Here is a 26,720-nt window from a genome sequence, read left to right as displayed (position 1 = left end):
GGAAACAAGCCTGCATGGGTCAAATTCCAGTATATGGATTATGGATTGTCCTTAATAGACAATGTTAGAAATTGTGGGCAATGTGTTAGGGACAGTCAGTTGTAGGCTATAATGTGCATTCCTGGATATTAATCTCTAATTGTTCATCTCTAATTTTCTGTAGTGGTCCCAGTAACATTTGTCGTTAAAGTGTTAGCATACCACATGACATGTTATGTTGATAAAAAACAAAGCGTATAAGTGAATATCAGTCAGTCATATCTCATATTTGAAAGAGAACTTATTAACTAATAACGATGTACTTATCTCTTGTCATTTGTTCCTATTGGATATGTGTTATGTCAGAGTGATTACTATTTGGGGTGTTTTAACTGTAAGCTCTCCCTCATGCCTTTCGACACATTGAGAGCTGTTTTCTCATCTTCTCTGCACTATTATTATAGTGTGTAACTGGATGTTTGGTTTAAAAGAGAATTATAATGAATCAAACAATGCAGTTATAATAAATGGTATAGACTTTGTGAATTATTCAGTATAATCAAGTCAAAACAGTTGTAGTTGTATAGCAACAAATCACAATATAAGTTATCTCAACGCTCTTTTCATAAAGAGTAGGCGTAGAAAGTACTCTTTGTGGGGCATATAATGTTAAAGTACGATCAAATCACCTAAAACGTGTTATTTTCAAATCTAACATACTTGTTCAGCAACCCTATAATATGTATTATTATTATTATTATTATATTACTCTTGGTGCAAGCTTCATCACCACTTTAAACTGCAACATCTGATTAGAATTTGGTCAAAAGGGGAATTCAATTTAATAGAATATTCTGGAACATCAGTTAGTTAACTTAATATGAAATACATGATGTATTATCTGCACGAGTAATGAATTTAGTAGCAATTTGGAGATACAAAGTTCAAAATTTCAATAAGATCAGACTGCAGAAGTCCTTTAATTGTTTATCAGTCAATGTTGAGGCTAAACTTAGAATCTGGCCAAGCAGAAAGAAGAAGAGATGAGGAAGAAGAGATTTGTTTTTGTGTTATGTCAAATGTGTGTATAATGTATTGCATGCAAGGCTACTGTGTCACAAGACACATTTCAGTGAAAGCTGATAATAAAGTATTGTATCGTAATTGTAATTGCCTTGCCAACGCTATTTATATCTACGTTATCTTATGATCAGCACTAAGCAAGAGCAAACCTTGGCTAAATGACAATGTAAACAAAGCTGTACTCCAGGCAGACAACCTCACATAGCTCACTATATCCCATATAGCTTGGAGGGACGATTCAACTGCCATTTGCACTAATTAATTAATTAGGCCAACCAAGGATAGACTAAGTAAGTAACATAGCCCAGAGGGATGATAGCTTTGCGATCCTTAGTCGTTTTGTAGGCCTTTCGGCTGACCAGTGCTTATCAGTTAGTCAGTCAGTCAGTCAGTCAGTCCGTCAGTAACCGGAACGGTTGATACAACAACCTAGTCGGACCCTTTTTTTTGCGGAATGCTCGCCCCCAGCTGCGGAACACTCGCCCTGCTTGGCGCGGAACCCTCGCCCCAGTGTGGGAGCACTCGCCCCACTTGGCGTGGAACACTCACCCCCAGCGAGGCTTACCACTCGGCCCGCTTGGTGAGAACAAACTACAGCCCCTAATACTAAGTTAGGAAGTAGTAAGGCAAAAAACGGAACAACGACGGAGGCGGGCAGTCTGAAGCGGACTTGAGTCACGAGAGGCACCACAGAGCGAGTCGCCGTGCCGAACGTTGCGAATTCCGCTTCAGTCAAATCACCCCCCCCTAGTCTCGGTACCCCCGAGACGTCAAATGTGGCAGAGTAGGTTCTGGTGGCTAGAAATACCTGGTGGGTCCAACCAACGTTCCGAGGTCGCCGGATTTGACCAGGGCCGACTAGGTTGTTGAACCGACCGTTTTTGTATTCGGTTGGTCGACAGACAGACAGACAGACAGACAGTCAGTCAGTCAGTCAGTCAGTCAGACAGAGTAAAAGACATAGGCTGGCCTCCTGGCCTAAGTATGCGAATGAGAAGATGTGGATGCAATTTTAATGCATTTTATTATTGGTTAACAGATATGTTTTCAGAAAACTTGGAGCTGTCTTTGAAAGTCAAATTATTCGACTGGCCCCTTGCCAGAACATTATTCCATGGGTCAATTGAGTTCATTTCTGTAATTATGGGCACTAATAGCAGTGAAGAATTTAGCTGTACTATTCTCAGTAATGGCTGTCAGGTTTTAAAAGTTGTTTGGACAGGAAAAGGGCCCTAATAAAATCTAATTTGCCTGACAGGGAATTGCAAGCTCCAAGCCACAGCAAGCCTGTTATCAAAACGAATAGTGAAAGAGAGGGAGAGGCTTCGAGACTTCTGAGCTACAACATTAGATAGTGTCACTTCTAATTAAGACAGGGTACTGTAATTAACCTTATTGCCTGTAGATTTATTACATGCAGTAGCCAATTACTGTATATCCAAGGCTGACATTGGCTTGGTCAGTTATCTAATGTATAACCAGAAATAGTCCATTTGCCAAGTGCTGTAAAAGTAGGCAACATTGATACAGAAGCCATTTATAATACGGTTATATACTGACATCTCACAAAGATTTACATAACTACACAATAAATGACAAGACCTCAATTACAGTGCAAAGAGAAAGTGCAAAACATGCAATAGACAGATCAAGTATCTCACATAAAGCACAGTATGGTTTCCGCTGTATTGTGTCCAGTTTTGCACTGATCCATGTGATCCAGTGTTCAATTATGGGGTATTCTACAGTATTAATACCAAATATATTGGGGTAGGGGGGTCACACAATTACATGGACCTACAGTATGAAGGAAAGATACAAGAACAACTAACATATCTGCCTTGTCAGCAAATTTCATAAGTCATATTTACTTATGACGCCACATTTTGACAATGCAATCCCAGCTTTTCAAGTAGGTTCATGTCGTCTCCTGTCAAGATGTGAATTAACAGGCCCAATTACAAGGGTGTTGTATTTTCTCTAGGCCGTCCTCAGACGAGCTCTCCATCGTCGCCTCCAGTCATCCCGGTTCTCCATACATTTGGCCAGCTCGTCGGTACTTTGCAGTATTTTAGGTTGTATTATTAATTTGCCCTGTATATGTACAGTATTTCGATGTTTTAGTTGGTTATTTGTTTGATCATTGTTTGTCAATCAGCATGTCGGTTCATTGTTTGTTAAATTAAATGGAAAAGTGTCCTGTATGTCCTGGGCCTGGCAGAAACAAAGATACAACGATACATATTTGTCGCTCTGTCGCTTTGTATAGAGTGTTATCTGTGTTATCTGTGTATCTGTTATTTATCTGTATCTGTGTATCTTTGTGTTTGGAAGTTGAACCCAGCTCAACTTCAATTTGTAGCTTTGTATATTTTGTAGCAGCTTCAAACGTTGAATGTTGCTTTGTATCTTCATGTCGCTGGCTTCCATTGAAAATGAATGGTACCATGTATCTTTGTATCTGCCCATGTGAACACAGAACACTTTATTATTAAATAAATCAATCAGAAAATCAATCAATCATAGTGGACTCTCATTTACTAATGTTTTCAGCTGTGTTTAAGGACATACAAATAAGGTTAATTGAATTTCTAATGACAGGTTGGACTGATGTTCACATTGATAGTGTAAAGGAGACAGGGTCTCCAGGGAATGTGGTTTAGAGCGGCACAAGGTATGGAGGTGTGTCCCGGTTAGAGGACACATAAGAAACCAGACTGTTCCCAGTTGAGGGGATTTATTACAGCTGTGATGTTTGTGCATCCACGCACAGCATAAAGAAAGAATAGAAGGGGCCTGTAGCACACGGTAGAACTGAAGAGTGAGAGGGACAAACCCCCAGCCAGGTCAAACTAACTGAGCCAAACTCAAACAGTAACAGCTGGTATAAGTGGCTTAATCAAATGAGGAGCACCTGTGATCAGAGTAAACTGGTATGAATGAATAACCAATCAGAATCAGGAGGCAATAAACATGATTAAGTAAGGTCGGTGTGACCTCGAGGCAATACACACGATCATGAGGTAAGGTCAGTGTGGCCTTTCTAACAGATAGTGTAGGCTGGAAACACTAAACTGTACTGTAACACTAAACACTCCATGGTTCACAGCAGCAAACAACACCCCCACACATTCACTGTCAACATACAGTATTTCAAGCATGATTTCCATTGCATATGGAAATGTGGCCCTCAGTTTGCACATCTGTTGACGGTCTACAATATTGTGTTATTGTTTCCCCATAGTCTATACTGTATTTATCTGTGTTTTGATGCTGTGAGTTACCTTGGATGCCCCACAGGTGGTGTTGATAAAACGTCCTCTCTGTTTTTACAAGATGTGGCATTGCTCCAATATATTGTGAAGGTAAATTTATACAGTACTCTGTTGCACGATGAAGTATACTGTATGTCAAGTGACACGTATCAAAAGGACCTTTCATGAAATATAAACCAACTGTTAAAGGAGGTGGATTTGGCCCCGAACGCTGGCGTAGCGGTCCGGGCACCTAGGCTACAATGTAGCCTGACAACGCATCACGGATTCGAGTCCCAATCCCGGCGGCTTTTGCTGCGTGTCACTCCCCATCTCTCTCTCCCCATCCATTCCTGTCAGCCAACTGTCCTATAAATAATGATATAAAGCCCCCCAAAAAATCTAAAAATCTAAAAAGAAAAATATGGGGACTTCGCATATACGTGTAACAGTGCACAAAGAATTAGGCACAACAATATACTATGACAAAAACTCCACATTTACATTCAGTTCTGTATGGCTATGCTCATTTGCTTAAGGAAGGAACATAAGATGGCTGGGAAACGAATCTCGAACAAAGTTACAGCAAATCCATGATTCACTTTCTTTACTTTAACGCTGTCCAAGTGAAATCAACCTCATCTTTTGGTACTACATAAAAGGCTTTGTGGTTAGCATCTGGGTTCCGACCTGGAGCCTAAAAACACAGCTGCTGCCAACGGGCCGCTGCTGCTGCTGCTGTCACATTATGAATGGAGACTACATACTGTATGTCTGCTTATCAGATGCACAGATTATTGTGCTGCAGCTGAATGCTTTCCTTTGTTGTTTGCTGTTTATGGTTTCTGACTTTTCTCTAAACTGCACAGCGTTGTTATCCAGTGAGCTAATGCCATGTGGGGGGTGTGATGGTGTGGGGGGAGGGGAAAGTGTGTTCAAATGGAAATCACCCTCATAAAATTTGACTGGATTAACCCACGCTACCTCTGTCTGTCTACAATGACACATAGCCGGAGCCGGATGCTTACGTTTCAGAAATCTGTCCCTTTCCTAAGGTGCTCTGTTTAATAGGCCAGAGTAGAGAGTTGTGGTTATGTGAGAGTCCAATAAATGGAAAATTACAAGTTTGATAACTGCTATAACTAATTTATGTTTGCCAATAGCCATTGTAAATTGGTACAGATTATTCACAGCAATAAATCCTTCTGTGCCATGTTCGATCAGATAGAACCATATGATTACCAGAAATACTTTTTAAGAGCTGAAATACATCACTTGAATTATTTGGAAACAAGAATCTGTCTCAACTGACCCACATACACAGACACGTTCATAGATCAAGCCTATCTTATCTACCTATTATCTATACAACCACTCTTAGTCCTGTCACAGGCTTCCTGTCTTTAGGCTAAACCCCTTTTCAGAATGAAACATCAATTATAACTATAGTATCCTCTATCCATTCCTGAAAGAATCCATTTTTCATATGTTTGGTTATTGGCTCATGTCAGGCCCACTTCACAAAACAAAGACCACATGTGTCCATTTAATGCAAACCAGACCTGGGATGTAAGCAACCATTCCACAGCTGCCTGCTCTCATTGGACGGCAAAGTAAAGTAGAGGGCTATGAAGCCGGCCCTAGGGGGAACCATTAGCCCTCTTTCTCTCCTTCGTTATGACCCCAGCTGACCCCCAGTGGGACTCGCCACAACAAAGGGCTGAAGTGAGCATGGTCCTGTCCCTATACTGAGATCAACTCGGCGAATGGTGAAGATCAAGCGAAGTGGTGAAGTGCGGTTGAAAATAAGATGTTTTCAGAATGATCATGCACAGCCTTTGTGGCCAATTCTATTCAACAAATTTCTTCAGTTTTTGCTTTACGTCACCCCGGCAGCTTGCTCCAGTTCCTGTGATGACATGCTATTTGCAGTCGTTTACTACTTTTGATTAAGGAAATCATATGAAACTCATTGCTCTTTAGCCCTAAAATTCTATCTGAGAATGAAGACAATCAAAAGGAAAATAAACACTACATGCAATACTTCAAATGAAGTTATCCTTTGAAATTTTATTTCAGACCCTCTTCTATTTCATAACTGTTATTTCTGGACAACATGTCCTACAACTATAACCACCGTATTCCAAAGAAAGGCGAGTTTAGGCCTACGTTGACATAATGCATGAGGGGCTAACAAGACAATTCATTTACACTCCGTATAAATCAGGCTTTAAGTCCTCTGCCTGTAGTCTGTAAGGTCAGAGTCCCAGACTTTACCCAGATAATCTGTCTCAGAGGCATCATATGCTATCACTTCAATAGTAAACAAGTATACGTTTCAACATAAGGGATGAAGTCCAAAGGCAAAGATCAACTAAGGTTATCAGCTATGATTTATTGGTCTCCCTTTTTGGATGTCATGTTGTTCACCATTTAGTTAGCCTGTCATTGTAAATGTTTGTCAGTGTATCGACTTCACAAGTTTTATCATATCAAAGTATGTGTGCGGGCATGTTCACATAAGATAAGATAAAGATGGTGCCATAGGGCTACATACATAGCAGTATCAGCAGTAAGATTGAAATTAATAAAGTTCTCACAGGGGGCCCAAGCTTGGTTGTGGCGTCTGATGGCAACTGGCCAAGTCTCTACCTAGCCTATATAGATATCAGAAAATATTAAGGTCACAACCTAGCTGGTGGTTAAGAATTTCCAATGTGTTAATCTGGGCAGGCAGTCAGACTCAGTGGTCATCAATGTGTCCATACAAGGCAAAGACTAGTCCTTGTCCGTGGCAAATGTTAGATTATGTTTTTACATATTATTATACAGTAATGGTCTTATTTTGATCATAAGACCCAATTACTGAATGTCAGTCTCCAGGTTTTCTTCAGAATATGTATGACACTGATTTACTTCGACACTATGTCTGTACTATGACAGATGAACTGAATCAGAACAGATGAACTGAATCATGACAGATCATGATAAGATGAATTGCACTATTATTTGCACTGTTTTTCTAGACTATGACGTACTTATTTATGAAATTTGACCTTTAAATAATATGGTAGGATATATGTAGGATTGTAGGATGTACTGTATGTTTTCTATGTCTTGTCTGTACTTTGTCTTTTTCTAAATGCTGACCCTGGGAGCTGAGCTAAAAAAAATCCTATGCACTTGTGCAAAAGTCTATTCTATTTTATGGCACATTAGGTGTTCACTAGTACAGACCTTTTAGACTTTTCAAGCACCCCCATACCTCTGAGAGTTACAGACCACCTTTATGTGTTTCTGGTAATAGGCTATTATTGTCCGCTCATTTCTATGTCCATGGCAAAAATAGAATTTTTACAAAAATGTCCACCACAAGCCAGACCAGCATGGTGATGACCCCTGCAGGCAGTGTTTACAAAATATTGAGCATTGATCTAAGACCGTTGTGTCGACCAGTGTGTTTACTTTTGAACTGTCACTGTCACTCAAAATCATTCTGGTCTTAAAGGGGGAGGGGCGTCTGGCACGCAAAGTTAGTGGCCTGGGCTGCACTAAATCGGACCATAAACATCCCTCCATTGAAGCGACATAACAAGACATCATGCCGCTGGAACTCTACCTAGATCTGCACTCTCAACCATGTCGTTCAGTTTATCTGTTTGCCAAAATAGCAGACATTCCGTTTGAGTACAAGGCTGTCGACCTGGCCGCAGGTAAATCTGAAACTGAAAGTGATATGAATTAAAGTGTGAAATTATGCGCAGCTGTTTTGCATCTTTCTCAGTGTGTAGTCAGGTTTAGTTCATTCAGATTTTTACTACAGTCTTTTCAAGTTGTTATATCAATGCCTTGACGGGTTTGACCGCGCAGAGAACTTTGAACACCGAAAAATACAAATAGGCTACCAACATCCTACCAACTATTTTGTATGGATTAAACTGGGGTTGAATTTGGGATTAATTGATGTTCTTCCCTAGATTGATTTATGCCTGCAACAATTTTTAATGAATATATTATAGATCACCAACACAAATTATTAATTATGCCAGGGCCAGGCCCACCGACACAACATAATGAAGACTGTAGAGCTATGGAGAAAAAGTGCAGGTTTTCTTTTCTTTTCTCATGGGTGGGAGGGGTGGGGGGGTCACATTCGGTGTTGGATCTGGTCAGAATCTAATATGTTATGACGTGTAACTGGATTGCTATTGGAAATAACTAGATGGCTACAAGAAGTGAAAATGTTTAGTCAATTTTTTTTATGCCTATTAAAACAGCGATCAGTGATATGATAATGATGATAATAAGGGTAATAATAATAATAATAATAATAATGAAATAGCCTAATCAATTTGATCAGAAATAGCCTTGCTAGTAATGGTAGGCCTAAGTTAACCTTTGGTAAATTACATCTCTTAATTACAAGTCTTGATTTATCTCTAAAAGTGTAGTAGTAAAGAAGTAAATTGACCAGTTCAGACTTAAAAGAGATTTTGCTGTGCTGAACTGTTTGCTTATAAGCTTGTGTCCATCCCAGGTCAACAATATGCTGAGGAGTTTGGCAAAATCAGCATGTTGAGAAAAGTTCCAGTGATGAAAGACGGGGACTTCATTCTTACAGAAAGGTAAGCACTACAAATTACATTGAAGTGAAGGCAACTTTTATCTTTTATTGGGTAGGCAGTTAACGGCCACTTTTCTTTGAGGAGCCGTTCTCCCTCTAGTTGTTTATGGTCTTTATTGTACATAGAAGTACTGTAGAGCCTGTAAATCCTTCCATACAGTTTACTTTGTATTATGATTATAGTCGCACACCAAAAATAGCAGATCGACAAGCTCCCAACCCATCCCAATGTGACACATTGTGAGCTTGTAGATCTGACATTTTTGGGGTGTGACTCTGTGTGATGAGTTATAATTCAGGCTTTAGCCTACCACCCACTGTTAATGTGCATAATGCTCTACTCTCTGCAGTATTTACTAACCCGTTAAAAGGGCCCATGGACATTGTGGTTGGTACAGCATTAACTGTCTAGAGGCCCTCTGGGAATCGCATGGTCGCCAGTTTGACTCGGCTCGCCCTGTCTACACGTTGAAGTGTCTCTGGGCAAGACACGTAACCCCCCAGCCCCCCCCCCATACACTCATCTGAGCCATCTTAGCAGCCATCTGCTGAATAAAGCTGTAAAAGTATTTTTTCCTCCCCCCGGGACCAGAAAATACTCCCTTGCCTTTCCCTTTCTAATAAGTAAGCACGCCAGCTAATATGCTACTGAATGTAACAGTCTGCTGTGCAGACAATACAAATAACAAGCAGAGCCACTGAATACAGAAGAACCAATATGTGCGAACTTGGAATATACTAATTATAGATGCTATGCTTACATACACTAATAACATAAAATGCATTATATTTTGTTGCAGTGTTGCAATCCTGAAATACATGGCAGAGAAATATAAAGCCTCAGTGCCAGACCACTGGTATCCAGCGGAGCTCCAACAGCGTGCCCGCGTTAATGAATACCTCGCCTGGCAGCATGCCGCCCTCAGAACTCATGGGTCAAAGGTGTTCTGGTTCAGGGTACGACTCACCCAAACACATTCATAGGAACCTTTTATAGTGTAACTTTTCCTACTTTCCCTCCTGTTTGTCTTTGTTACATAATGTTACATAATGACCATATCAGAACACACTGTACTACAGTGTGTTCTGTGTTGGTGTTCCAGACCGGCTCGAGTGACTTCCTGATGCTCTCGGTTCCTCCTGCTCAGACAGAGCTAGGCAAGGCAGCATTCTCTGTCAGTTTCTCCATCTGCTTGGAATGAGCTCCAGAAGTCCTTAAATCTGTTCACTTCCTTCTTTGGGTCAATTCAGGGCAGTGGTTTCCAACACTTTTGTTGAAGATTGTAACTGCTTTATTACATTTTTCGGTTTATCTGTTTTAGTTTTTTTTTTTGTATTTTAGTTTTTTGAGTATTTTCTTCTGTCTTCTGATTCATGTATTTTAATTATTGCTGTATATGAATGAATGACTGTTGAGTATTGTATCTCGGCCACATTGAAAATGAGGGTCTGCCTCTCAACTGTGTGTGTGTGTGTGTGTGTGTGTGTGTGTGTGTGTGTGTGTGTGTCTATATATATATATATATACATATAAATCACTTGTCATTTAACCCATTGAGGTGAAACGTCCAGGATAGCAGTATAAATATAATAAGTTGCAGAGCAAAATATCTCAAATAATAATCTAAAAGCTTAATCTGTCCATGCAGGCTGTACTTCCTATTGCAACTGGTTCAGAGGTACCAAAAGAGAAGATGGACGCTGCTGTGGAAGACCTCACACAGTCCCTGACCGTCTTGGAGCAGAAGTTCCTACTGGACAGGCCATTCATCATTGGGGAGAAAATATCTCTCGCTGATCTGGTGGCAATAGTTGAGGTCATGCAGGTAATTTTGATAATACTATACAGTAAAATGCTAAGTGTTAATTTAACTCTGAGAGTGTGAGTGTGTAATGGACCCAAATTGACATTTAGAAGTGCAGGTCTATTTGGGTCCATTGTTAAATTAACACTGAGAATTCTACTGTGTACTATCAACTGCATGTACTATACCACAACAACAACGGCTACTATTACTGATATTAAAACTACAAGGGTGGTTATCATATACAGCATGGCAAAATTACAAAATGCAGCAACAAATTTAAAAATAATATTGATGCAGTCACCGCAATTAAGATCTAATCACTCATTATTTACTATTGTTGAACCTCCCTTAAAGGTAGGGTAAGTGATTTTCTTTAGTTAAAATAAGTGTTAAATAGCACTATATTCTGATAGTACTCATTGCTATAGAGTGTTTGTTCAATAAAAGGAGTCTCCTTGTCTCTCCAGCTCTTTATAAAACAGAAAATGCATTTTCGTTTCAGTTTCAGTTTCGTTTCCAATTTTATCCAATCAGGATAGAGAACTCAATCAGGATATAGATTAAACAAGTGAAATTGGAAGTGATGACACTAAGAAATGAGCAGGCAAAATTGGAACTGGAACACTATAAAAATGAAGCTTAAAAATGGGTACTTTCTCCTGATTGGCTGAGATTTTGACACCTACCAGAAAATGTATTTCCTGTTTATTAAAGAGCTGGAGAGACATGGAGACTCCTGTTACTGAACAAACACACTATAGCAATGATTACTATCAGAATATAGTGCTTTAACCTTTTAACAAAATACTTTTTGTTTTAACCCAAAAATATCACTTACCCTACCTTTAAGCATTGTGTGGCTAACACGATGAAAAGCCTGTTACACTATAGGAGGTGACCATTGTACCTACCGTGTGTTCTTTGTTTTTTGTAGCCTGTTGGGACCGGTCTAGATGTTTTTGAAGACAGGCCCGCTCTGATTGCCTGGAGAGACCGTGTGAAGAAGGAGATTGGCGAGGAGCTGTTCGACGAAGCTCACAAGACCATCATGCACGTGGACCGCCTCAGCGAAACCTTCAAGGACAACGGCATGTTGGAGCTTCTCAAGCCTCGGCTTCAGAAGATGTTCAACTGAGGATTTCTGTCTCATATGCAAGGATGTTTTTTACCATCACCCAGTTAGTGGTTTGTTAGGGGTACCCATACCAATCTGGAAAAACACAGTCTGCTAAAGAGATAAGATATAATTGTCTATTAATAAACATAGCCTCACTTAGAGTGTGATGGTCTAATTTGTAGTGATATTGCTCAGTCATATTTCTGGGCATCAACCAAATATTCAAATCCAGATATGGAAGTTTCAGGAGTAGGGAATTTGGAAATTGGACCTGTTAAGCTGTGTTAACCAAGCATCATTTTAGATTTGAACAACTTTAACCATTTTATACTTCGACTATTCAAAAATAGCAGATATACAAGCTCTTAGCAAGACACTTCGTGCCGTGCTATGAGCTTGTAGATCTGCTATTTTTGAAAAATCTTGAAAACGTGTGCAAATCTTTGAATTTTTATGTTTTAATTTGAACTCAGTTCTTTGCTTCTGGGGTCCCTGGAACAAAATAGTTTGAGATGGGGGTCGGTGGCCAAATACATATAATGTTGGGGGTCCATGATATGAAAAGATTTGAGCACCACTGATATAGCATTTTTTTTGCTATATTCAGAAAACTGTTAGGATTTAGAAGACATGTGTAGAATCGGCCTCAATTAATGGGTTAAAGCAGGGGTTTTCAACAGGTGGTCCGTGGACCACTAGTGGTCAGTGAAGGTATTGCAGATGGTCCCTAACCATGCATTTAGTAATGTAGGAAATGAAGGGTTGTATTTATTTTTTATTTTTTATTTTCTTCCACGTGATGCATTTATAGAAATTATGGATGCACTTGTACAGCGCCATACTATGAATAGGTCATTAAAGATCATTTTGTAATTTACTTGTATGTGTGTATGTGCACATATACTGTATGTATCTGTGTGCATTATGGGGTAATATATTGGGGGTCATATTTTGTTACACTCGCCCCAAAACACAGCCCCCATTTTTTGCGCAGAACGCTCGCCCCCAGCGGTTCTAGTATTCGTTTTACTGAGGTTAAGTTTGGGAATAAGTTTAGGGTTAGGCATATTTTTACTGAGGTTAAGTTTAGGAATAAGTTTAGGTTTAGGCATAGTGTTACTGAGGTTATGTTTAGGAATACCTGGTGGCGACCGTTCCGAGGCATGTTTTGGGGCGAGCGTTTTTGTGTTCAAATGGAGAAGTGTGCACTTGAGAGAACTGGTTGTGTGTTTTGTGGGAGAACTGGGCCAATTCAACATTTTGCATCTTAGACCCATTTCTAATCACTCACGATTAATGAGGTGCATTGTTAACATTCACATGGGGCGGCCATAGCTGAGTGGTTAGTGAACCCGCCTGGGCAGCCAGAGCAGACCCTGGTTGTCGCAGGTAGGATTCCAGGCCAGGCCAGCAATGTGTCGATGTGTGTCCCTGAGCAAGACTCTTAACCCCTAATTGCTCCCTGAGCCAATGGCTGCTCACAGCTCCTTGTGATTTTAGGATGGGTAAATGCAGAGGACAAATTTCAAGCATGTGCATATATTTACATATACAGTGACAAAAAACACCCCAAGGAGTGGGGCTGGGGGCTATATTATTATTCACTGTACAATTACACTCGCATACAACTAATTCATTGTTTACCCTCCATAATGGTTCCTATAGCCTAACAGATGCTGTGTCAATAAAGAATATCCTACAATGACTGCAATGATATTACTTAAAGGATATTTGATACAATGATTAAACTTAATGCTGAAGACAATGTTAGTGTATATAGCTACATATTGACACAGGACACTCTTCAGAAAAGTGCCCAGTTCTCCTCTAGGCCCTCTTTGTCATTCAGTCTGTGTGGTTGTTTTTATTTAGGTTATAGGGGACATAGGCAATAACAATGCCTCCGTCTAGTGTACAAAGCATTGTATTACAACTTCAGATCCCTGAATTTCATCCTTCACTGCATACATGAAACCTTATGCATTGTTGAATTTAGTTGACTCATGGCAAACAGTGCATTTGTAAAGCTGCATACTTATTTCTTCACCATCCCCAAAACGTTAAATTATATTGAACATTATAAATCTAACGATTTGTTTTGCCTTATGGTAGCCTTGCCCTTAATACAAGATTGTCATATATAATATAACAGTATTGGATGATCTTCAAAATTGTGTTTGTACATTCTTCCTTATTAGTCCATATATCTACATAATCGTTCGGATTTCAAATATAAAGTGCTTACCTCATGGGTACGGATGTTAGAATTACGTGCGAATTCTCCGAAGTACCCGTATCTTCCGTATCGTTCAACAAAAAACATTTGAATCCGATTGGTGGCCATTTTCTCATAGAGTAACACTCTATCAGAGTGCAATACACCTCCCAACCGATAAGATCGCGTATTGAAAGCATATGGAGAAAATGACCACCGATCGGATTAAAATGCTTTTTATTGAACAATACGTAAGATACGGATACTTCTGAGGCCCCGGACATAATTATAACATCCGTGGCCATGGGGTAAGCACTTTATATTTGAAATCTGAACGTCTATGTAGATTTCTGGATGAATAAGGGAGAAAGTGTAAACAAGATGAAGATCATCCAATAATTGTGCTTATGGTCCAAGGCTAGCCTTATGGCGGACATCCAGTCCAGATGCTCCTAAACAAACTGATGTAGGGGTTGGTTTAACTGCGACTGATTGTGGGAAACTTACTGAGTAGATCGGGTGTGACCGTGTGTGCACTGCATCTGGCTGAAGAAGGTCACTGTGGACTCTTTCAGCACAGACAAGGGAGAACTGATGGACTCTTTGTTATTGGCAAGGATGGGGAAAGTAACCACAGCTGCACCACGTGACCCACTCTCCATACATACATCCACAAGAGGGCCGAGGAGGAATGAGTCAGAGATTCCTTCACAAACAAAATGTCAAGCAAACTACTTAGCTGTTGTCAGTACGAGACAAACAAACTGGTTAGGATAGAAAGCATCAGGCTTGGCTCTCTGAAATGGACCCTGAACGCAGTCATTTTGATGTTTATTTGGTGAGTACAGCCAGCACTAATGATTTCTCCTCATGCTGCAGCGAGGAACGCCTACACATCTTCATAGTGAGAACATAGTGAAATGAGAGCTACCAGCTTCTAAAAACTGTTAAGAAAACTACCTTATTTTAGCCCCATTCTCCATATTATGTCTATCTTTTAAGTACCAATAAAACGATTTGGGAAAACCGCCTTTATGGTAATTTTGTCAGTTATACTCAGTGGTGTAAAGTAACAAAGTACATTTACTCAAGTACTGTACTTAAGTACAATTTTGAGGTACTTTACTTCTAACTCTTACTCCACTACACCTCAGAGGCAAATATTGTACTTTTACTCCATTACAATTATTTGAAAACTTACTTTGTAGATTTTGATTATTATTACAAAACATACATTAACCACTTCATTTGAAAATAGCCGATCTACAAGCTTGTAGATCTACTATTTTCAATTTGAAACTTGTGAAATGGGACATTCTGCATAATGAGTACTTTCTACTTTTAGTACATTTTGATACCAATACTTTTGTACTTTTCCTCAAGTACATTTCATTTTGAATTCCGGACTTTTACCTGTAACAGTACTTCTACATTGCAGTATTGCTACTTTTTCTTAAGTAAAACATTTGAGTACTTTTCCCACCACATATTACGTAGGCTACAAACAAATATAGCTTCTACACTATACATTATACATAGACTAGGTTTTTCTATTTTTATGCATGTAATTTAATCAAATTTATAAATATATATTTTGCAGCCTGATGATGCTGTGGAATAAAAGCTATCAGGAATTTGACTTGGTGGTGAGTTCTGTCACCACTAAAGTGAAGGGAGTGGCCATGATCAGGCTCCCAGGTGCTGATGATGTTGTCTGGGATGATGTAGACTACAGCGGTCCAGCACAGGTGAGTGACTGAAGGGGTGCTGTTAATGGGATGGTTTCATCTTTGGTGCTTGATTGGATGATGATGTCAACAGGATGGTTTCATCATTGAATATAATTATCTCCCCCCCCCCTACTTTTTAGGAGAAAAACTCATTTTTTGTGGTGACCAATGTCATTGTTACAAAGAACCAAAAGCAAGGAAAATGCCCAGAGGTACGTTTATATTATCATTATTATTATTATTATTATTACCCTCATCATCATCATTATTACTACTAGAAGTAGTAGTTATTGCCAAATGTTCAGCCTAATTTGTACTTTGTCGCATGGCTGTGTCTTACTGTTTTTCAAGCTAAACGTGACATCCTATTAGTGTTAGTTATTCATTGAGACCAGTGACTGAGATATGCCTCAACCATTGATCTCAAAGCCTGCTAATCTTTCAGCGGTGCTTACATTACAGGTGCCCCATCGTGGCAAACTGACACCGTGTCGTACTGATAAAGACTGTGAGGAAGGAGCCTCTGACCACTATAGCCATGGTACAGTAACTACTGCTTGATTGCTTTAGTTGTATTATACCGTTGCCCCTTTGTTGAATTAGCTCCAGTTTTAGGACCCATTTGTACAAGATGAAGAGGAATCTGTCAGTGGCATGTTGCAACTACTTTCACTTCTCTGTGAGAAAGGTGCCTGAGGTCATCACAGCCAGTTACTTCCCTACACGCCCTTTCAGCTTGTATCATGTCTTTCTTTGGTTGGAGTCAGTCAGCACCCATTAGTACAAAGCAGTTTAGCAAGCATTAATTCCAGTTGGCACCCATTTCAGTTTTTAGATGAAATTAAAAGAGCAGACCTTTTGCACAGAGAAGATCATCAACCAACTATCATAGACGAAAGGACTCCCACACATTGAACTTGTTCACTTGCAATTAAAATTGGGAACAACGTTCCGACACTTCAGGTCATCATAACCTGATGATGAAGGTCTTTATACCACGTTGTTCCGAAATGAATGGTAAATGAATGCATTCTTTAAATGCAAGTGAAGCAGACAGTGTGCAAAGTGACCTTAAAGGAGTAGTTCACCCAAAAAAGTACTTATTTTCTATCAATTACACACCCCATGAAGCATTGAATTCATGGAGATTTTTTTTTGTGTTGCATTCCTAAGCCAATAATTTGATTACCGGCGGAAAGATGCTAATGTATCCGGTAGGAGACTCAAACCGGAGAGACCGCCGGTCATAAAATTATTGGCTTAGGAATGTGACAATTGGGTGAACTACTCCTTTAATTGTAAGTAGAGAACATTGTGAATGATCTGCAGGTTACCAGCAGCGAGGACCACACACTCAGGCTATTGTTTTCCTCTTCCAGGCACACAGACTGGTTCATGCGTTAAATATGATGTGACGAGAAAGTCCTGTGAGGTGTCAGCATGGTGCCCCATAGAAGCCAAAACAAAACCCCCAAGGTAAACCTCAATCTAATCAACAACAACACATCACTCAAGTGTTTCTGTATTGCTACGTATGCTCAGATCTACACCATCATCACCAAAATGCTATTTTATTGCATTATTAATTGCACAAGATAAAAACATGTAATATTTGTGTACGTAAAGAGATACAATCTCTACTCAACTCTCTACATAGGTTATATGTTTTAGTTCCTCTCCTAATGTTGACATGGATGAGGCCGCACAGCTCTTAACCACGATGCAAAAGTGTATTAAAAGGTACAACCAACATTTCGACAGTAAAGTCTTCCTCAGGTTTAAACCCTGAGGAAGACTTTACTGTCGAAACATTTTGACAGTAAAGTCAACCTGAGGAAGACTTTACTGTCGAAACGTTGGTTGTACCTTTTAATAAACTTTTGCATCGTGGCTAAGAGCTGTGCGGCCTCATCCTTGTCAACATTATTACCTGCCGTGGTCAGCACCCCATCAACACAGGTGTGCGCTCCCTCCTTTGTGTTTGCCTAGCAGTTCCTCTCCTAATGAAACAAACTTATAGCCACTGAAAAGGTTATTTTTACCCGGGCTCTTTATCAAGAGATAGTCAAAACATAGAAATAAATGCATGTAACGGATGTTCCATTCATAACAACAATGTGCTCCCGTGTCAAACACTGAAGAGGAATTAATCACGTGACACGTTTTTTTGATATGACGATGCATTGGTTATGGTATCCATATAGCAATAAGCATCATCGGCTGCCCCAGCAAAGTCTGTGACTGTGAACACGGAAGTAGGGTGCTTATGACCCATCTGTGAGTCAAAAGTATTTGTTTTACATGTAATGATGGAATGCAACACACTAACCAACAAACAAACAAACAAACACACTGTCAAAGTGATTTTCCTTACATCTAGGCCTGCTCTTCTGGCTGCAGCTGAGAATTTCACAGTCCTTATAAAAAACAACATCAAATTCCCAGCATTTAACGATATACGGTGAGTATACTTGGTTAGTGGTGTCATTTGAAAAGAAGCTTTGAGATTACTGGGCGGCAGTGGCTCAGGGGTACAGTGGCCGGGTAGATCGAACTGGCAAGGTTCCCCGTTTGATCCCGGGCTCCCCCAGAGTTGGTGTCGAAATGTCCTTGAGCAAGACATTGAACCCCTAATTGCTCTCGTTGAGCAGGTTGGTAACTTGCATGGTTTCCTCCGCCGTGAATGTGTGTGTGAATGGGTGAATGTAATGCACAATCTATGTAAAGCGCTTTGGATTAAAGCGCTATATAAATGCACCATTTACCATTTATTTACCATTAGAATCATCATATTAATTGCGATTTGGTGGTTGGGATATGACTAATCGATAATTTCAAGTGCCAGCTTTTTTCTTGTAATTTCTTCATCTTAACAAAATGTATATTCAAAATCTGAACGTGAACATATGCCAAAGAAGACAATACATAAAAAGCTGTATCTGTAAGCACATCATGACTAAATAATGTATATTATAGCTGCAATATTCAACGCAATAATTAGATCAAATATTTTAATACTGAACCAGCCACATCTTGCGTACCTATCTGTTGTGAATAACAAGAATGTCTTTGGACTTACAGAAGGAATATCCTCGACTACATGAATGACACTTACCTGAAGGATTGTAAGAGGAGCAGTGATCCCCTGTGTCCCATCTTCAGACTTGGGGACATAGTACAAGAGGCCGAGGAGACCTTCTCACAGATGGCAGTGGAGGTGATTCTAATGTTGCTAGGAGACATGTGAAAACCCATGTCAACATACTTTCAGCTGTTCATACATACTACTAGACAATAGACATTTAACATAATATATGATAATACATTAATAATGAATAATAACAAGACACAGTCTAATCACGACATGGCTTTCATGTGGGTCTTGGAAGTCATATTGATGACATCATGACAGTATAAGTTTATATGCAAACTTTCAATACATCAAAGAATAGTTCAAATCCAAATTGCAGGTTGTCATGCATACAAAAAACACGTAAAATCCATTTTAGATTTTGTCATGTAAACAAAGAAAGTAAAATAAATGCCAAGACTGTTTACCATTTATGTATGAAGAGTAGATGCTAAGCTGCAAGTTGTACTTATAGTCAACCAAACAAACCATTTAATGTTGTTGCTATAAATGATCTGAGGCCTGGCTCAGTCCTGAAAACGGTGTGGATCTCAAGTTGAAAGTATACAAATTGACTTATATCAACAGGAAGAACAAAAAGGGGGGTGGCTCTGTATGTTGATAAAAGACTAAATTAAAAGGTAGTGGGAAAACATGACTACTAATCTATCGATGATGTGATGCGCCACATTATCATAGAAATCTGCTTGGAATTCTTTAATTCTTTATTGTTAGTTGTATATGCCGAACACCTGGCTCCGACATTGAAATATTCAAGGATAATATGGAACAAATGTTGTAGTAAAAAGGTTACATTCATCTGCCGTGTAGATCTATAAAATGTCAACAAACACAAAATTAATAGATAACATATTCACATATAATATGGAAAACAACAGTCATCTGCCAGTTTTTGTGATTTATGACTGATAATATGAAATGTAAGCATGGCAATATAATTAAATACAGCAGAGTGAGTACAGAATAATCTATACATACATTTAGAAACAAACTAGTAATATAAAACTGGAACAAAAGTGTAGGAAGAAGAAGAAGACAAAATATTCAAATCATTATAGGACAATCACTGCAGTGCCCACTAAAGCAATACAACGGGAACTCTGGAAGCAAAAAGGTTACGGATAGACCATGGATTAAGCAGTGGCAGTAACTAAGTACATTTACTTAAGTACTGTACTTAAGTACAATCTTTAGGTATTTTTACTTTACTGGAATATTTCCCATTTTCAATACTTTTACTTCCACTCCACTACATCTCAGAGGCAAATATTGTACTTTTACTCCACTACAATTATTTGACAACTTTAGTTACTAGTTACTTTATAGATTTTGATTATTATTACAAAACATGCATTAACCACTTCAGCCCTATATGCATTTCGGCCATTTGAAAATAGCAGATTTACAAGATCACAATGCGTCGCATCGCGACATCTGTGAGAGTGAGGGTGTCGCGTCGTACGCACAGTGAATGGGCGTGACGCCCAAATGCCTGCTTAAATTGAATACTCTATAGACTCTAAGGAATGGGAGGACACTCACACAACCTGTGAGTCACACGTAAAGGCACCAGATGTCGTTCCTCTCAAGAGAATACAAGCTTTACCAGAAGTAATAGAAACTTTTTTATAGAAACCTTTTTATTGTTTGATGTGTTTTTATGATTTGTTTTAGTTTTTTTTATAGAATTGTAAGAAACATCATCATTCATACTGTTATGCAATGATGTTTTCTAGTAAAACTTGAACAAACTTGAAAGTTCATAAAATATAGAAATTTAGAGGAACAAAATAACTAACATAATGAGGATATGTTACAAGGAACCTTACAATAAAATTAAATGAAATGGAAAAGAACAACAAAAAACAGAGTTTATGCTAATAAACTCCAAATAGGCTTGTGCCGTTGGCACAGGCCTATTTAGGAACAATGAGAGTCAGGAACGATGCAACAACTTGCATGCCCACCCATTTATGTGAGTCCTTGTTGTCAGAGTACTCTTTGTACCCGTTGTCAGATTACCCAGTGCTGTACTATGATGTCATATTGATGACATCAGGGATATCCATATCCTCCTATATTAGAATTGGCTACTGGGAGGGAGGGGCCGGCCAGCGGGCCACGTCACTCTGACTCAGACATAACCATAAACAAAGCCTATACGTATCGGGGTTGTTTATGGTTATGTCTGAGTCAGAGTGACATGCCTATATATATATATATGGCATGTCACTATGACTACAATCTGGGAACCCATCGCCAAATAAAAAGGAAAAATCACACCCTGTGTGAAGTGAGTGGTGCCTTTGATGAGCCCCGTATTGACCCCCGTATTGATGTTGTCATCAATGTTTGTGGACAGACATGCATACATACATACATACATACGGACACACGGACAAAGCCAGATATAGGAGTGGTTGCCTTCGGCACCACTCAAAAACAGCTACCGACAGATTCAAACGCAGAGCCGAAAATATATGGTAATTTGCATATATGGGACCGACCGACTTCAAACTCCGCGCATGCATTGGTCGGATTGGTGGTGTGAGATGGCCTGTTTTCTAAAAAACAAAATAAATCCAAAATGTTCAAGTATAGTGGCCCCAAATAGCAACGCCAGAGATAGTCGTTAAGTGGTTGGTTGGGGCATGAAATTACAATGTGGTGGGTGTTCAAATTATACTATAAAAGGGGATCGAAGAGGTAATCATTTTATCCTCTGTTATTGCTGTCACCTTTCCAATATGGTGGTGTGTTGCTAATAACTGCACCCATAGTAACGAGTCTCAATTCTGTGACAGGCCTGTACAGTTGTAAAAGTGCTTAAATGTCAGCTGTTCAAAAATGTATATGGGTCCATACATGTATATGGGTGCCACGGTCTCCCTGATCCCCATGTACTGACACTTGTTTCTAAAACAAGGTGTTGTGCTATTTTCACTATTGACCACAGGGAGGCGTCATTGGCATTCAAATCAACTGGGACTGCAGCCTTGACAGGTTTATGAAAAGATGTTTGCCTAAGTACTCCTTCCGACGGCTGGATCAGAAGAAAAGCAACAAAACTCTTTACCCTGGCCTCAACTTCAGGTGATGATCACACAGCTTATCTCCTAGATCAGTGGTTCTCAACCTATGGGTCAGGACCCATTTGTCGGTCGCCAAACGTTTTTTGTGGGTCGCGAGTAAATATTTTTCCTAGATTATTTCAAAAAGATTTTTAAAAGTTTAAACAAAAACATCACAACTTTTCATCAATTAAAACACATTTTCAAAAGTATTTCATAAATAAAATCAGAATATCTAATTATTCCCATAAAAAACGTTTAAGAAGTTGTGAAAATAGCTCAGACATAACCATAAACAAACCTGATATGCCATATATATATATATATATATATATATATAGGCATATATGAAGATCTGGTTGTCCAGAGCCACAGATGCAACGGCTCTGTGGCTCGCGCCGCGTTGTGAGCTTGTAGACGTGCTTGTAGATGTGCTATTTTGTATATACACACTATATATATATATATATATATATATATATATATATTTATTATTATTATTATTATTTTTTTTTTTTAAGAAGTCTTAACATTTGAGAACATTTTCAAAAATTATCTTAAATCTCACAACACGTCACATTGTATGTCAGTATTTTAAGAATGATGTCTAAATGGTTGGTCGTTTTAAACCACTGCTTAATGCTCTCCAAACACTTAAGTGAGTTGCAGTATGTACACTCATGGTTACATTAATGTGTTACTGTTTCATCACCAGGTTTGCAAAGTATAACTCTGTGAACGGAGTTGAGGAGCGCACATTATACAAAGCATTTGGAATCAGGTTTGACGTCATGGTGTTTGGAAAGGTATTGTATGTTCTGACAGAGATTCTAAGAATTTAAGCCTAATTTATGCTTTGTTGCATGGCGGTGACATTCGTCATAAATAACTGATTTCCAAGCGATGAAAATCGGTTATTTACGACGAGTGATTTACTGCAGCGTGATGAAGTATAAATTAGACCTAAGAGTGCATTTTCTTCTTTTGCAGAAAAGCCAATTTCCACTGACTAGTCAGGGTGCTACTGTATGCAGAACATAATAGCTTTCATTTATTTGCGCTTTTATTTAAAAGAATAAAAGGTATCAAGGTGATAAAAAAAGAAGAAATACACATTTATGCTGGAAGATACAAAAAAACCAAACAGCGAATAATAAAAACATATAATAAAATAGGAAAAAAACGAATGAAATATATAAGAAATAAGTATGACAATTACTTACAGGATAATCTGTGAAACATGTATTTAAACAACAGTATAGGACAGAAAACATACTCAGAAGTGTCTGATGAGAATGTCTAAGATAATGATGTGTCGCTGTGTATTTCAATGACATGCTGATGTAACAAATCATATTTTCTCTCCTGTTTAGGCAGGAAGGTTCAGCTTTATCCAGATGATCATCTACATTGGATCAACACTGTCGTATTATGCCCTGGTGAGAGATGACATGACAAATTGACATGTTGTTGACAAAACAAAATGAATGTAAGCATGGCACGCTGGACATTTGTCAGGGAACACAAACACAGCACCACCGCTGTGGAGCAGAACAAGCAGACACACATCCTCCAGAATCAATAGACGGTTTTAAGGCTGTAAACAATAACACAGCTGCCCTGAACCTTCCAACCTTAGAGAACATCCGGTTAGCCAGCTAGCCTACAGAAAAGGCTCATACAAATGTTTCTTCTATCAATTTGCCTAGTCTACCCGGTCCTATTGGTGTAAACAACGTACTGAATGTTGAGAAGAGCAACAATAAACTATTGAAACCATCTATATACTGTAATTGTCAGAAGACACAATAAGCCAACCTTAGCTACATGGTAAAGATCATCAATGGTAGTGCACAATATAACTATTGCGGTGAATCTTTAAGTCTAAATCATATAATTACAAGTCATTACTTTTGTTAATATAAAAACATTCTGTTAAAAGAATAGAACAACAGCAACAACATGAAGTTGAAACAGTGGATTGTGCTTTTGTTCATGTCATGTCCGATTTATACTTAGTCATATAATGCTGTCCTGTGCCAAAAATAGCCGATCTAGAAGTATATTGGCTATTTTTGGCACGGGACGAATCAGTACCACTAAGTAACTTATATATCAGGCTTTGTGGTTCAGCTGAGAGCCACTGTGAACTAAATACCTCGAGCCCCATGTGTTTCCTCAGACCACTATGTTCATTGACTGGCTGATTGGAACCAGCTGTTACACCATAGAGGCCAGACAAAACTACTCTGAGAAGAAAGTAGAGCCGGTCCATGACAAACAGCAGGTAATGAGATATATGATATCACCCTACCTGTGTGATTGTGCACATAATAGGACATGCTTATTATAATGACTAACTTAGGGTGAGTGGGTATAGAGACCATCTGGGAATCGTAATGTTGCTCGTTCGACCTTCGGTTCACCGAGTCTGCGTGTTGGAAGTGTCCCTGAGTAAGTATACATCTGCGACAGAAGCGCTGGTGCTCACGCATAACAAGGTGTTAGACACCTCAATTTCCCATGTTGCCTTGCCAGTTGTGGGCAGTGCTGATTTTCGAGTGTGTGTGGTTCCTTTGACCTAAGTTGGAGTGGTTGGCTCACTGAAAGAACAATACAAGGGAAATTAATGCCTACCAAGTGAGGTCAACCATGGCACTTCTTTCCTATTGGTCATTGTTCACCAATGTTGAACTCCTGCCCTAATATGGCGGATAGCAACGGCATCTTCTGAGATTTGAAGCAGTAAAAGTAATTTCCCCTCCGGGGACCAGAACATACCCCCTTTCCTACCTTGAGTTGGTCATATTTTGGAGGTAATTGAAATGGGCCCTCAAGCAACCATTAAGAATCACTGTTAATAAACATCCAATAAGAATTTACATCAGCCATCAGTTGGTCGAATATTTGTGATGAAACAGTTAAACTGCCATGATGTGGTTTCGTTCTTCCACTATTCCAGTGCATACTTGCTGTGTCCTTTGTGGATGAGAATCATATCCGACTGGTGAGGAGATCCCAAAAGAAATGTTTACAAAACGTCAAGCCCATTTCCATACAGCAATACAAGGTTTGCACACAGATATTGAAGAGTGTTGTTACAAAATGATACACTATAAAAAGATAGTTTAGTAATTAAATTAACATTTTCAAATATTTACAGTTATGCCAAACATTTTCAAAGATTTACAGTTATGCCTACTATGTTTACAGTTATGTATATATTTGTAATGCATTCAGATGATACTCTTAATCTAGAGATTAACCAGAGATAAGATCTACACACTGTTGTAGTGTATTCAAAAACCTGAATCTGTCATAGATTAAAATTTGGTGTATTTATCATGCTGTGAACCCAAGGAGGATGCAGGACGCCTAGCCATGGTGGGTAGGTTACAACACGCACTCACCGTGGAAGAAAGCCAGCCAAAGTCCCTTCCCACCCCTGTTCCCAACACCAGCGCCGGCCCGGGGCCCAGTCTTCCAGCCTGGTGTAGATGTGGCCGCTGTGGGCACTCCATCCTCCCCCAGGAACAGCTGTGCTGCAGGAACACCGATGGCCTCTGCATCACCTCGTCTCCTGTTTTTGAGCAGGTAGTGATCCGTCGGTCCCTATTGGAGGCTATCGTCCTGTACCGTGACCCACTCTATCAGCCAGTAGAGGGCGTTCAGACCGGCCCCTTGCGCCACTGTGCGTACGGGCAGTACATCAGCTGGAGGTTTGGCGTCCCACCCACAGACACCCACCCTGTCGTCCCCAGCTGTTGTGTGACGATGATCAGGAAGGAGTATACCAGCCCAGGTGGGCAGTACAGTGGATTCAGACCCACTGCAACTGCTTCGGCTTGAGGGCTTACTCTAATTAACAAACTGACTGCAATGAAGGGAATGCATCACTTACTGTGCCTGACTGTGCCAATACAATCCTGTACAGTGTATTTAACTCTGAGAGTGTACAAACACTGAGGATTTTATTGTGTAGAGACTCATTCAGGAACTGAACTACTAACATTGTATACAGTTTAGATACAGTTTGACTTTGCTAACATATTAAGACATGCTTTCACCCCATCAGGAATATCCATCCATCATATGATGGGTATATAGAGCATTGTATACCAAAATGTGATAAGTTATTTGCTATGACCTATAACTTAACTTGGAATCAACCTTTTTTTTTGTATTATTCACAGACAACTAGAACATGGCAGTTCACAAAACCCTAAAAGAATAATGTGAAATATGAATACTGTATATACAGCATCATTGTTGTGATTTTCAGGGTGACAGAACAGTAGGGTACGAAACCAGATTGACCACATAAACCCTCCCTATCCTGTGCATATCATTATAGGTGAACATTTGGCGAAAATAGGTGAACATTTGGCAAAAGATTCTGATCTACAAGCTCGCACCACGTCACGACGTGATACATTGAGCTCGTAGATCTACTATTTTCACTATTTGAGGTGCAATGAACTATATAGGGTTTAAGTGGTTAGTTACCATCAATTAGGCTGGATTCACTTTTTACACATAATAATGAAAATGGATGAGACAAACTGATCACAAGCTGTAGGTGAGGCAGACCCACAAGAGATTCATGAAAACATTTGACAAGAAACATTTGAGGGTGAACAAATCAAGTGAATTTGAAGTGGAATGTTTACAGATACAAAAAAAGAAAA

General features: G+C 39.3%; 2 protein-coding genes across 3 annotated transcripts in view; both read left to right on the top strand.

The window, feature by feature from the left end:
* The window catches only part of gstt1a (glutathione S-transferase theta 1a), a 26,359-nt gene extending 12,754 nt beyond the window's left edge, over positions 1-13,605 (top strand). The window contains exons 1-6 of one of the 2 annotated variants that reach the window (XM_084055629.1): positions 4,379-4,427; positions 7,825-8,029; positions 8,854-8,941; positions 9,741-9,897; positions 10,590-10,766; positions 11,683-13,605. In XM_084055629.1, the coding sequence (XP_083911755.1) occupies positions 7,918-8,029; positions 8,854-8,941; positions 9,741-9,897; positions 10,590-10,766; positions 11,683-11,883 (735 nt within the window). In that variant the 5' untranslated portion in view covers positions 4,379-4,427; positions 7,825-7,917 and the 3' untranslated portion in view covers positions 11,884-13,605. Of the gene's footprint in view, positions 1-4,378; positions 4,428-7,824; positions 8,030-8,853; positions 8,942-9,740; positions 9,898-10,589; positions 10,767-11,682 lie in introns of those variants that run through there. The other variant, XM_084055628.1, reaches the window with a different exon arrangement.
* On the top strand, positions 13,601-26,720 carry p2rx7 (purinergic receptor P2X, ligand-gated ion channel, 7). Its single transcript, XM_084055624.1, has 13 exons — positions 13,601-14,918; positions 15,681-15,828; positions 15,951-16,022; positions 16,273-16,351; positions 17,190-17,286; positions 18,191-18,271; positions 18,892-19,027; positions 21,918-22,054; positions 22,748-22,838; positions 23,406-23,471; positions 24,215-24,319; positions 24,995-25,102; positions 25,393-26,720. The coding sequence occupies exons 1-13, from the start codon at positions 14,800-14,802 to the stop codon at positions 25,879-25,881; spliced, it is 1,728 nt and encodes a 575-aa protein (XP_083911750.1). The 5' UTR covers positions 13,601-14,799; the 3' UTR covers positions 25,882-26,720.

The sequence above is a fragment of the Gymnoscopelus microlampas genome (genome assembly GCF_963454915.1).
Source record: "Gymnoscopelus microlampas genome assembly, chromosome: 4".
In the NCBI taxonomy this organism is placed as follows: Eukaryota; Metazoa; Chordata; class Actinopteri; order Myctophiformes; family Myctophidae; genus Gymnoscopelus; species Gymnoscopelus microlampas.
The sequence above is the reverse complement of the archived record's forward strand: the minus strand, read 5'-3'. Positions and strand labels throughout refer to the sequence as shown.

Coding starts and splice junctions, on each gene's coding strand:
- p2rx7 (XM_084055624.1), top strand. CDS start 14,800: ATGTCAAGCAAACTACTTAGCTGTTGTCAGTACGAGACAAACAAACTG. Junction 16,023..16,272: donor AGCAAGGAAAATGCCCAGAG/GTACGTTTATAT, acceptor CTTACATTACAG/GTGCCCCATCGTGGCAAACT. Junction 24,320..24,994: donor CGGTCCATGACAAACAGCAG/GTAATGAGATAT, acceptor CCACTATTCCAG/TGCATACTTGCTGTGTCCTT.